Raw genomic sequence first — 13640 nt, 5'->3', positions numbered from 1 at the left:
TACATATGTAAAGTTAACATTGATGATTTATTAAATTGAATAAAGCATTTGGTGCTGGAAAGGAACCATTAAAGGTCATGTACTTCAGAACTATCAAACCCCTTAGGCTGTATTGTGGCTGTCCACACTTGATCACAAATTAATATGTAATTGGGAAATATCTAACAAAATTCATTAATATGTAGTTTTCTAATTCATTATGCAGCCACAGGTATCCTTATATATAATTTAGTGGTCCTGTGTCTATTTGAGTTTGATTTTACTGAGCTAGTTTAATTCCTATACTTGCTGAATGTTGGGAAACATTTTCTATTTATCCTCTGTCTTATTCAGTCATTGTTTGTAGGTTAGCCTATTTAGTACCTCAAAGTTCCTACTCTTAACTTTGGCAGAAGTCTGGGTCAGGGAATTATTTATTTATTTTTGGAGTGAAAGAATCACTTACTTATTTTTTAAATTAAATTTCATTTTAAAACATTTTAAAAATTTAAAGAGTAAAGATGACATTTTTATAGGCAAATGAGTCAGCATCATTAGACAGGGCAGCAGAGATAATCTATTCCTAGTTAGAATACTAGGTCAGACCACAGCAAAGAGGAAAGAGATAAGAGTGATTTACAACTCCTTACTTGCTCTCTATTTCTTTTCTTTTTCTTTTTGTTGTTGTTGTTGTTGTTGTTGTCATTTTATTTATTTTACCTTGTATTTATTTTTTTATTTATTCTCTACATATTTATTTCTTTTCTTTCTTCTTTTTTTTAAATTATTACAATAACTTGTTATTGACAGAACCCATGCCAGGATAATTTTTTACAACATTATCCCTTGCACTCACTGGGTCAGGGAATTCTGACAGAGGCTGGGAGTATCTGTTTGATTTTCAAAATACTTTTAATATCTTTAATTAGATATATGTCTGGTTTTAAAATATAATTTGGCTGCATCACATATCACCAATTTTAACACTTTCAGGTAGGCTTATTAATATTTATAATTTAAATTATAGACAATGTTGTCTGTTTAATCAGCCAATCAACTAACCAGTATTTATTAAGCATTCACTATACAAAGTACAAGAGTAATGGAGATACAAAAAAGTAGGCTTTAGCTGAGATAAGAGCATATGCACAAAATTCTTTTATCTTAATTCAAAACATGTCATTGTAAAAGTGACAGTCATAGTAAACTGAGTTTTAAAAAAATTGTAATGCAATAGAAATCACATAATTCACAAAGATAGATCTGGTCTTGTTCTCCAAAATTTTCTAAAAGAACTACGCAAGTAATATGTATAAAGTGGCTTTTTTACTTTTTATAAAAGAAGAGAGGATCTTTAAGATGCCTTAATTATGAGTTCAGCTGACTGCATTACACAATAAATTGTTTCCTAATTTTTGTGAAGCTTTCCCTTCATTTTTTTTTTTTTTACCCTGGACGGTGTTGGGGTGGACAGAGGATGAAGATGAAGATCTCTTTGATGATTTGCAGTCAATGCCTTTGAGACACAAGATCCCAAATAAACAGACTTTCCAGCCTCCATTACTTTCTCCCAAACCTGAACCTCAAGAATGTCCAGGACAACTGAAGCCGAACGTAGCAAGCTGCAAAAGAGACAGTGTGGAGAGTTCTCTTTTGACAAATTTTGTAGACTGTGAGGAATCCAACAGTGAGGATGAGGATCAGTCTGAAACTGTAACTTCTTTTCGTGGGAATTTGAATTCTCTTCCACTACAGCAACAGGAATCGGATGTGGACATTCCAGAGTGGAAAATCTTCTTTAAAAATAATGCTGATATTCCAGATGATGGTTCAGAAAATGTGATTTCTTCCACAGAGGCAGGTACTTCCCAGTCACCAAGACTTTTCAGCGATTCTGATGGAGATTCAACTCATATCTCCTCACAGAATTCTTCTCAGTCCACACACATATCCGAACAAGAAAGCCAAGGTTGGGACAGCCAATCAGATACTATTTTGTTATCTTCTCAAGAAAGAAATTGTGGTGACTTCACTTATTTTAACAAAAGTGGCTCCCGAGTCAGAGAGCTTGTTACCACTTGTCAACTGGAACAAAATATCTCTGGTCCAAAAGACACTTCCTCTGATTTGAAAGACAGAGCTCAAGATGTACATACAGCTTCTATTTCTGGAGGAGCAACTACAGTAAGTTGTGAGAAGTATGCAACTGAAGAGGGAAAAAACTTGTTAAATCTTAGCACAAGTGTAGATTCTCAGAGCTCCTCAGACTTTGAAATACCTTCAACACCAGATGCTGAAGTTCCTAAACAGGAGCATTTACAACTTTTATACTCAAAGTTGGCAACAGGTGAAAATATAATAATTGAAAGAAAGCATAGTACATCCAGTTCTTAAATATTTTGGAATTATTTTTCAGTCAAAATACGAAGACTCCTTCAGAGATTTTATGAAATAGAAGAAAAAAAAAACCTTAAGAGTATTCCAGAGTAATTGTCTTAGCAGATTAAAAATTGAAGACCTAGAAGAAAATGTTATGAAATATTAAGTGGCTGAGATTATATACATTTTTAATAAATTTTATTTTTTAATCAGCAAAAATGCATTTTCTTTTCCCCTTTTCCTCTATTCTCATCCTGTTAAGGGAAAACAACCAAATAAGTTTTATTCTGCACTTTTGAATTCTTCACCTCTCTGTCAGGAGGTGAGTGGTAGTGTATTTCATTATGATTTATGAATTCATGGTTAAGTCATTACATTGATCAGTTTCTAAATCTTTCAAAATTATTTTACAATGTTGATGTATTCTGTTCATTTCACTGCATCAGTTCATAGAAATCTTCCCAAATCTCTGAAACCATCCTTGTTTCTGTTTTCTCTCATAAACGTATCTCAACTTATTCAGATATTCTTAAGTTGATTGATAGGTACCTTCATACTCCCTTCCCCTACTCCATTTTCTTATACTTTGCCACTGCAAACAAAAGAACTACAAATACTTCTTAGAATTTGTTTTGAGAATCCTTCTCTTAATGTACCCTGCATCCTATTGGTCTCTCTCTACTTTCAATTCTCTTGAAATGTATTTGTCCCACATTCTGTGCATATATTCTTCCCTTTTTATTCAGTTCAGATGAATTTTCAGCTGCTTTCCCTAGGCCTCTTCATTTATATTTGTATATCAAATGAGAAAAGTTACTCCCATCTATCCCTCAGCATATTTTCTTTCCCTCTTTTTTCATTCTTTTAAGTTCAACAAGACATAATAAGAGCCATTTTTAGGCTTTCTGTCCAATGACTTCCCCATGATCTATAGTGGTGATTAAGGTTTCGGAGGGGACATATATTATCTCCCTGTATTTGAATATGCTATTTATCCTTTAGTTTCTCACGATCCTTTGCGCCTTGTTTCTTTTGATCTATATTTGAACTCTTTAAATTCCTTTGTATCTCTGATCCTCAAAAGGAATGCACTTAAGTCCTTTATTTCATTAAAAGTCCACTTCCCTTCCTCTTCCCCCCCCCAGTAACATTTAGTTCTGCAGGGTAAGGAACTGACTGCATACTTCTTTTGCCTTCTGGATTATTGTATTTCAAGCTCATCTTTTCTTTACACTGTCTTTCTGGCTAGTGTTTTCTCTTTGATTTAGAAAATATGGCTGTACTGCTCTTGGGAGTTTTCATTTAGAATTTTACAAAGTGACCAGTGTATTTTATTTACGTGTTACCCTTTTAAAGTTCGAAATGTCTTTTTTTTTTTTTTTTTGGTCATGACTTTCAGATAATCCATTCTTAAATCATCACTATTCAAATTTTTCAGTCACTTAATTTTACTATGAGATAACCTTACATTTTCCTCCATTCTTGACTTTTAAAATATTTATCAAATCATATTTCAGAGTTTGTGGATTGGATAAGAAATTATATTTATGTCAAACCATTACTTCTCTATTCACTTCAGTAGCTCTCATTTTCCATTTACTTTCCTTCCAGCGTTATTAAAAGTATTTAAAAAATCCTCATCTCTAGTAAATTGTCTTCACATGTATCCAAGCTATTTTTAAGGCTTTGCTTGTCAGTGTCTTGGAGTCAGTTTGTCTTGGGTGTCCCTGTCATTGTAATAGCTTTTTTTATGGTTTTAATTTTTTGGGTTCTTCATTTTTTCCAATTGCTTCCTGGCTTTAGATTTTAAGGCCAGATTCTATGTACTTGTAGAAGTGTCTGAACTGGTCCCGTTGCTGATTTCTTGAGTATTGTTTTGCTATTCCGAGGATCTCGGTGACAGCTTTGGCCCAATACCTAAGTTTTCAGTGCCCTTTAAGTGGTTTGATCCCGGGCAAAGTCCCATCATTGATCTTATCATCCAAGTAATGCAAGTTCCTGGCCTAGCTTTGGGTTTGAACAGGATTATGGATTTATTATATATGGAGTTTCAGCAAACTGTTGATGGACTTAGCCATTATGACCTAAATGAAAAGCTCTGCTGGTTCCCTTTGGTCTGAAATTCCTGCCCAAGTTATTCCTGTGAGTTTCAGACTGGGCTAGATGCTGGAGACCCTGCTCTGCTCCTAAGTTAGATGTCACATTACAGACCTGCTTATTATGGGATCTTGTTCCTTTCCCAATATATCTCCTAACTTGGAGACTCCTATCCCTGGAATAGCACCCTTAGGCACAGGTTTTCTTGACACTTTGCTTTGGATCCTTAACCTGGAACAGGCCAGGAATGATAGATGTTTTTCTTGTACGTGGTCTTATACCCTACACAAAAGTAGGCCTGGGATGATGGATCTGGTATATCTTCTTGCCCTCTCCCTTCACTGGAATGCTGTGTATAATGTGATCTTAGCTTTATATATACATTTATTTGAAACATCCAATTTCTCAGAACCTAACTCACCATTATGCTTTCACATTTTTAAAAATGGACTTTAGTTAATTTTTATTTACCAAGATATCAACTCTGAAGGATAAAATTTTTTTGTAGTTGGCCATCCAGCAAAATGAAATGGGAATGAAAGTTTGAGATTTTTCTTAAGTTTAAAATAGATTAGAAATATGAATTTTACATAAACTACCACTGCTTTCTTACCTTTTGGGAGTTGCAAAAAGTATTCCTGCTAATATTTTTAAGTTGAGTAGATGATCATGCTATGTGAGCACCAAACTCACTATGAAGGCTGAGCCTACATGAACAGAATTTATTGTTACAATCAAAACTTAAAATCAAATTAATTTGACATTTGATTATAAGTATAATTATTGTATAGTGTGGATAACTGGATACGTCAGCACTTTACCTAAATGTCTATAATATTGTGTAAAATCAAGCATTTCTAACAAAATGAAACGTTATCTGTAAAGAACAGCTTTGAAACCTTTCTTAGGACTCTTGAATCCATGCATAACTAAGGGGGAATCTAAACAGTAAGTCTCTCTCTTTCCCTAAGTATTGGGATCCAAGATAAAATGGCTATTAAGGTTTCAGGTGATATTTAACTTAGGTTAAAACTTTTTTCCTAGTTTTTTTTTTTTTTTTTTTTTTTTTTTTGCTTTTCTCCATTTAAGACAGATTGAGCAGGGTGGTGTGAATCTCAGGATCTGTAAAAGAAACTTATGAGGAATTTTTTTTTTTTAACAGTAAGGAAGCTGCTCCTGATTTCTCCCTTCTCTAGTCTCATACTTTTTTGGGAATCCAATATGTGAATATGTGTTGTTGTAGTTATGTATTTGCTGCCCTTCTTTTAACTCCAGGAAAGACAATCTTATTTTAGCAATGTTTTCCTAGCATAACACATGAAATATAAAATTGGGGATTTAACAAATGTAAAGTTTAACCAAGAACAAGTTAATGACCTAGTCAAAATAAATACTAAAGATGGTATAAACACAATAGTTACAATTTCAATCCTAAACAAATCCACATAATTAGCCTAACATAACAGAAAACAAAAACAGAATAGTGATAGGGACTGGAACTTAATTCATTGATATGAGGAAATTCTTAAAGAGTAAACTACCAGTTTCTACCAATGCAGACTGACATATCTGCAACTTTTACTATTAAAGAGATATCTAGAGTACTGGAAGTGACTTTCTCAGGATTGCATGGCATAGCCAATATATATGGGACTCCAACCCAGACTTGTTTGTTGGCTCCAAGGTCAGAACCGGATAAAAGAATAAAATGGAAATGGATAAAAGAAAAATCATTTTGGAGACATTTAACCTACAGTTAGGTCAGTAGAACCCTCAAATCACTTTACCCAGAGCTTGCTCTCACTGCCAAGCAAATAAGACAAGGTCAGAAGGCAAAATAGGATTAGAATTCTTTGTCAAACATTACAGTGGTTCATAGTAGAACATTAGGATTGTTGCCTCACAAAATATTAAAAAACACTTGAGGAAAAAATTTGTAGAAAACTTTAGTATGAGACAGTAGCTAAGCTAAATTATTTTAGAGCATTTTTAGGTAAGCCAGAAAGCGGGAGAAACCAAAATAAAATAGATCTGCTAGAATTTGCCTTGGTAGAATAAAATGTGACCCTAAAAGGTTTTCTGAGTTTTACCTGTGCACGCACGTACTAGTTCAAATGTGACCTCATATACAATACGTCCTGTGTGACCCTGGGCAAGTCACAACTTCAGAAATCTCAGGGGAAAAAAAAAATACTACCTGATACAACTACAGAGGTAACATTCATGCCAAGGCATAAAAATATGACCAGCCTAGTAAGCTGTTTTCCACTATCATGATGTTCTGCCTTAAGGCCAAATGGATTGAGGGAATAAGGTTATCTATAAAAGTTATTCTGAAGGGTCTGTAAAATTGAATGAGGGAAAATATATCTTTATTTCAACACAGTTGATTTCCTTTTTAATTCTTCTTTTATCCATTTAAAAGCATTCTTTTAGGAATATGTTTTTACCAAGAGTACCATAGAGGTCTGTGATACAAAAAACATTAAAGATTTCTGCTATCAAGGAATACTATAGTACCTGTTTAGTGAACCATGTAGCCATGCAGAATGTATTTTAGAAAAATTAAGTTTGAAGAAGATATGTTGGCTAGATTTGACTTAGTTGCATGGACAAACCATCTTACTGAATACATTCATCAGTCATGTATCTGGGCACAAAAGATAAAATGGGTCCAGAAGTGAATAGGAAAAAGTAGGTTAATGTGAAATTATTGAAACTATTCACCTGGGCGTATTTGAGGCACAAATGAGAGCAAGTTTGCACGAAGGGAAGATGAGAAATAGACAGATCTAGTAGATTTAATCTAGCAAGAGTGTTAAATATGTAAAGAGAATGTGAAATAAAAAGGCTATCATGTTAGATTATAGCCATATCATGAAGGGCTCAATAGAAGAGCTTGGATTCTATCCTAGACAGTTATTAGGGAACCATTTGACAGGTGTGGGGGAAAAAATGGATCTGAGAAGAGATTAAGGATAGGGGGAGGAATTAGGAGAGTATTACAAAATTTTAGGGAAACAGTGATAAAAACCAGAACTAGGTTCTTGATGATGGCAATATGATTGAAGGGAGCATAATTTTGATATGGGATGTTACCTGACAGAATGGTAATGCCATTAAAAAAAAATATAGAAATGGGAAATGCAGAGAAATTATTTTGCACAATTGAGTTTGAAGTACTAATAAAACATAATAAGTCTCCAATATTTGATGTCAAGATTTAGTCACAGAAAAAAAGGCCAATTATGTGGATTTGGTACTTATCTGCATAAAGGTAATAAGTGAAGGGAGAGATTATACAGAGGAAGCCCAAGGACAGAACACTGGGCAACAACCCCTTTTAGGGAGAAATCCTCCTAGAGAAAGAGCTTGAAAAGCTGTCAAAAGAACCAATTAAGAGTATTGCCACAAAATAATAGCTATCATTTATATAATACTTTAAAAGTTTGTACAACATTTTGCAGATATCTCATTTTATTCTCATAATAACCACCTGGGAGGTAGGTGATATCTCCATTTTACATACTAGGAAACTGGTGCCTGAGGCAGGATCTGAATTTATGTCTCCTGACACATCCATTACATCACCTAACTATCTCTAACCAAAGTGTCAAAAAAAAAAAAAAAAAAAAGGCTGGTCAGCAATGTCTAATTATACACAAAGAAGAAAGAAAATGAGAATTCAATCTTGGTAATTAAGAAGCTAATAATGAATTTCAAATAACAGCTTTAGTACTTCAGTTTATGAGGCAATCATTGTGAATTCACTTAATCGGCTTAGCTGAGATAACTTGCTGGATAGGAATAGCAGGGAAAAGGAGGTAAATTTGGACTATGGGTCACTGTTTTCCTCTACAGATTTTAAGAGAATTAAAACAGATAAAGGATTGTAGGTATTGAAAGTGGAAAGGGAGTACAGGAGGAGGCTGAAAGGGGAAAGAGGGAACTTAAATTTTGCCTAGGACAGTCTTACCTGTTTTGTAATGAACATTTTGATTATTTTGCGTTGAATATATTTGAAACTTCTGAGTCTAGAAATGTAATAGCTTAACCATTCCCATTACAAACTGTGAGAGAAGAGCTCACCTCCCTCCTTCCCCAAAATCTGCTTGTTTCCTCTGAGGTTTGTCTCTTTTGGTTCATGTGTTACTATTATAAACTACCTCTACAATCAAACGGATAGTAATGGGAAGCCTTGCAAGAGTGCTTACTATCTTGTAGAAACGAAACATAGTTTTTTATGTACAAATTAGGGATTTTTCCTGTGTGCCCTTTCAAGTACCTTGAATAGAGCAACTACTGTATTGCCTGTTTATGTGGATTTAAACATATACATAATTTGGATCACTTCCCATTACTGTATCACATAAAAAGTGGTTTTTAAAAAAACAAACAAAAAAACACTTTTTAGAAAAATACTGAGTAATTTAGTAAAAATAGGGCTTCAGCTAATTGGCATAATGAAGAAAGCACTTCCTAGAGTCAGAAAAACCAGAGTTCAAATCTGACTCATTTACTTATAAGTTATATAATTGGGCAAAGTCACTTATGGCTGCTCAGTTTCTACAGCTGTAAAACAAAGGTAATAATTCCTACCACACAGTATTGTTATGAGGCTCAAATAAAATATTTATAAAGTATTTTCCTATCATTTATACTATAATTTTAAATTGTATGTGTTTTCTCCCCCATCCCAACATATTTTATCTCTTATGCTAATCTCACTTTTAAGTCTAGATTTAAAGTACAAAATGATTTAATTAAAGGATCTTTTTTGAGTTTTAAAAATCTTTCTGCTCCGTTGTCCACAATAGCTGCTTCTCTATAAATTCAGTTTCCTTAATGATAATGTTTTTGCTTATCATCAACACTGTAAGGTATGGTCACTTCCCCTAAAATGTTCCTCTTTGCCCTTGGGCACAACGCCTTTGGATTTTTGTGAATAGAGATTATATCTTTATACTTTTATCCTAGTTCTTAGCAATCTGACTGGCACATAGTACGCACTTCATTGACTTTTCAAGTAAAATCTACAAATCGTAATTCATTTAGTGGCAACCTCCTTATATCTTCTGGTTATGTTTATAGCATGAATATAAAAAAGTGTCAATTCAGAATATCCAGGATGATGTGTTGAAACATAGGTCAGGATCAAGAAATGAAGGAGGTTAGAATTAACAGACTACACCAAAGCCTCATGCCCATACATCAAGAATGCTTCTTTTTTTTTTTTTTTTTTTTCCCCAAGAAGGGAACTAGAAAGCACTGGCAGGGCAGAGATGTCAAACTCAAAGGTGGAACCATATTAAAATGTGACTGGGCAAGGTTTAACAAGTAAAAAAGTACAATATAATTTGTTAATTTGTGTTTTTTTAAGTCAGCATGTGGCTAATAGTGATCCATTTCTATTTGAATTTGACAATACTGCTTGCAGAGAACAAACACTACATAATCCAGAGGAAAAGAAGTTAACTATGTTTTAACAGAGAGGAGGTACTTGGTTTCCAATATGGAAGTCATCTCTAAATCATCTATTTATATATTCATACCATCCACTTAAAAACCAAAAAAATCACAAGTGATATCACATTAGAAAAGAAATTTAAGAAAATGTATACATTTATAAACAGTGACCATCTGACTTATTCAGACATGTTACTGATACTAAAAATGATTAATGGATAAAGGAATAGACTTTGGCATTGACTATTATCTTGTTCTACAGAAACTTCACCAACATAAAGCAGTTGTCACAATGAGGGAACAAAAATAGCCAAGAAATTACTTTAATTTCTTGTTTTTCTTGACAGGAATTAAATCTGTAGCCAATGGCAATACCAGTTTATAATATAAATTCATTTGTAAAACGGTAAGGAGGATAGTAGAAGATTATGAACAACACTGATTAATAAAATGACAAAGGAAAGTGAAGAAGCTGGGCCTAGAAAGTCTGGTATGTCTCTCCTTTAAACAAGATAATTTTAACATCAGTTAAAGTGGAAGGAACATCGATAAAAATGGAAAGCATCTATCAATTTCTAAAACAAAACTATGTTCATTAATTATCAGGGAGTTATCATATTTAATTTCAAACATCTTAGTTCTCAATATGCATAAGGAACAACAAAGATGGGAACAGCATCTGGACCAAACCAAGTACAGAAGAGATCTATGATGATATGTTGACACAATTTTGAAGCTAAGTAGATATCACTTCTCATACCTAAACTAAATGCTGGAATGATTAAGAGGGAAGAGAGGGAAAGGACCAAAGGACCATTTTGAAGCAGTAAAGAATATCAATTATTCCCCTACTTTAATTTCTACAAAATCTTTTACAATGATTTACATATCTATTAATATTTATTAGACACATATATGCTAGGCACTTTACTAATGGCTAGGGAAAGAAAACTGGTCCTTGCCCTTTCAGGAAGTTGAAAGTTATCTTTGATCAAAGTATAAAAAAGTAACCTGATTTGCACGCTATGCACTACAGCCAATTGAAGTCATACATACAATTGACTGAAAGGTCAAAAAATGCAAAAATTCTGTTGACTATAAAATAGCATTTGATTCAGCAGGGTGTCATCCATGCACAAACTGATAATATAATTACAACAACAGATATAACTTTGTTGGATGATCTTATTAATATCAAGCAAGGTATAAACAGGAGATACATGCATGCCAAAGGTTTTTTGTCACTGTCAAGGAGAGTACACTGTAGCAACCAAATGAAAGAATGATTCCATATGGATGCCAAGATCTTCCAAAGGCTCTTCTTTGTAGATGACCTGCATCTAATACTGAACATTATAGAACCTCCTTAAATGAAATTCACAATGCTCAGAAGATTAGTTTAATTATCTATAAAAGAAAAAACAAAATGGATAAAAACTGCCTATTATCTAGATGATAATATGAAGATGAATAGACAATCCACTGAACTGGTTCAAACTTGAGTAGAAATAAGAAAGCAGGTTTGGTTACCATTAGAAATTTCATAGAACTTAAAAGACTTTGAAACAAAAACATCATTTCATCATCAGTATTCTTCTAGTGATTCTGTAAAGGCTTCAATTCATGGGACAAATCCTCAGGGAAATAAAATTGTGGTCAATTAAAAATCAGTAAAAGAGATGGAGAGATCATTGTGAGTGAGCATACACAAGCATGTTACTAGCAATGATTTATGCTCAATAAGAGGCATAAAAAATACTATCCAAATCTATGAGTAGAAAGAGAAGTGAATCAGATACTTGGCAAAAGTGAGAGCTAACATTTAAGAGAGCCTGTGTGCTACACTTGTACTATTCTAAAGTTAAGAATCATTACTAAGAAGCAGGCCTCTAATATATTTGATGAATCTCTGATGAAAGGATATGGGTTAAGAGTTACGTAGGATGGAAAGCTATTGATAACCTGTACCATTGGAAGGAGTATTTACATCATTGAGATGACATACATTTGAGTAGCTTCATCTAGTAAATCTGTTTAGTCTATTTAATTGTGCCCACATACTAGAAATCAAATGACTATCACCTCAGATTTAAATACATATCTATGCTAACTACTCAATTTACAATCCAATTATTTTTAAAAGCTTTACAGAAATAAAGAGGTGTTATACAGAGAGGTAGTTCTACTTTGAAAAATGGCTTCTTTAGTTTTAGATCCATCTATTTTTAGTACAAACTAATTCAGATTCCAGAATATCTTTTGCTTTGGTGTTTAACTTCTCTAAAACCTACTTGAATTATTCTGATAGTGTTCAGTTTATACTTTTAATCAAATGTGCAATAAATTGTAACTTGAATAAGATTTATGTAATCTAATAAAATAGAGAGTTATTAAAATTTTAGGTTGTACCAAAGATCTGAAATGTCCAGGAGAGAGCAGTTTAAGATGGGGAAAGGATTTAAGTTCCATGGCAGAGGAATAGCAGTTGAAAGAATTGGGTATTTTTAAGCCTAGAGGAAGAATGGAGACATTTCAATACTTGAAAAGCTAGATAGATACAGATATGAATATGATGACTGTTTTTAATATTTGATATATGGATTAGACCTGTTCAGCTTGATTTCACTAGGAAGAACTAAGAGTAGTAAGGAAGATATAAAAAGGGGCCAATTTCGATCAAGTACTTACTAATGTTTTGCAGTGGGCTGCCTCAGATCATGGTTTCCCTTCAATGGATGGCTTCAAGTAAAGGCTGAATGATTTCTTGTTGGGAAATGCAATATAGGGATTCTTTGGCAGGGAGTGGTTGGACCAGTTGTCTACAGAGATCCCTTTCAATTCGGGAATATTGTAATAAAGAAAATCTAAGATATAAATACGGAACAGTAAAAAGATCACTAGATTTGGAATCAAAGAATCAGATTCAAATCCCATCTCTCAATCATTCATGCTTCTTAAATTTCTTAATTTGTAAAATAAGGGGCTGGATTAGGTAACCTCTAAAATCTCTTCTAGCTTTAAATCCATGATCCTAAAATCCATAATCCTGTGACTCAAGTCTTTAAAATAGCCAGTAAAAGAAGTATGAATTTAAACAAAGAAATCATAACTTGCTTTAAAAACAAAACCAAGACATTAAGTCCCTGGTTAAGTCAGCTACATTTATAAAATCTAGTCTCAGTATGGTCAAAAAGATATCAGTGATTTTCTGCCTGGCTCAGGGATCAATAAAATAAGGTGCTTAAATAGAAACAATGATATTCCATGGTAAGCAGAAATTTACTGAACAACATCAGAATCCAAACTAAATTAAATTTATTTTGTTAAAAACTATGGAAAAAATGCTTTAAGAATCACTAAATACAAACTAAAATTTGCATATCTATTAAAAAAAAAACATTCCTGAGATTACCAACTGTGTATTTCTAACACAGTTCCATTTACATACACTGAAAACAATGGAGTTAGTATAACCTGTACATTAGTTTAATTTAAACTTGATCAAACTCTTACATTTGAAAATCACTTAAATTCAAAAAATATCAAATTCTTTAGGTATCTGCCAATTATATGGTGGGTAGCTAAATGGTAAACACAAATCACTATTTAAAATGGCAAGAAAGCAGTTATTTTGTTTAAACAGTGTTGCTACATTTGTTTGGCTGCATAATAAATTCTGGTCTTGATGACAATATACTGGAGCTCACATACTTCTAATC

The 13640-nt window shown here is 33.2% G+C and overlaps 1 protein-coding gene across 4 annotated transcripts in view; it reads left to right on the top strand.

Moving 5' to 3' along the window:
- The window catches only part of DCLRE1C (DNA cross-link repair 1C), a 64034-nt gene that overhangs the window by 38746 nt on the left and 11648 nt on the right, over positions 1-13640 (top strand). For 3 of the 4 annotated variants that reach the window (XM_031938614.1, XM_003771450.4, XM_023504718.2), the window contains one exon: positions 1454-2571. The exons of the other annotated variant lie outside the window; for it this stretch is intronic. In XM_031938614.1, coding sequence (XP_031794474.1) covers positions 1454-2373 — 920 coding nt within the window. In that variant the 3' untranslated portion in view covers positions 2374-2571. Of the gene's footprint in view, positions 1-1453; positions 2572-13640 lie in introns of those variants that run through there. 4 annotated transcript variants of the gene reach the window in all.

Source organism: Sarcophilus harrisii, chromosome 5 (assembly GCF_902635505.1).
Source record: "Sarcophilus harrisii chromosome 5, mSarHar1.11, whole genome shotgun sequence".
Lineage (NCBI taxonomy): Eukaryota > Metazoa > Chordata > Mammalia > Dasyuromorphia > Dasyuridae > Sarcophilus > Sarcophilus harrisii.
Note: the sequence above shows the minus strand (reverse complement) of the source record. Positions and strands in the feature narration are given on the sequence as shown.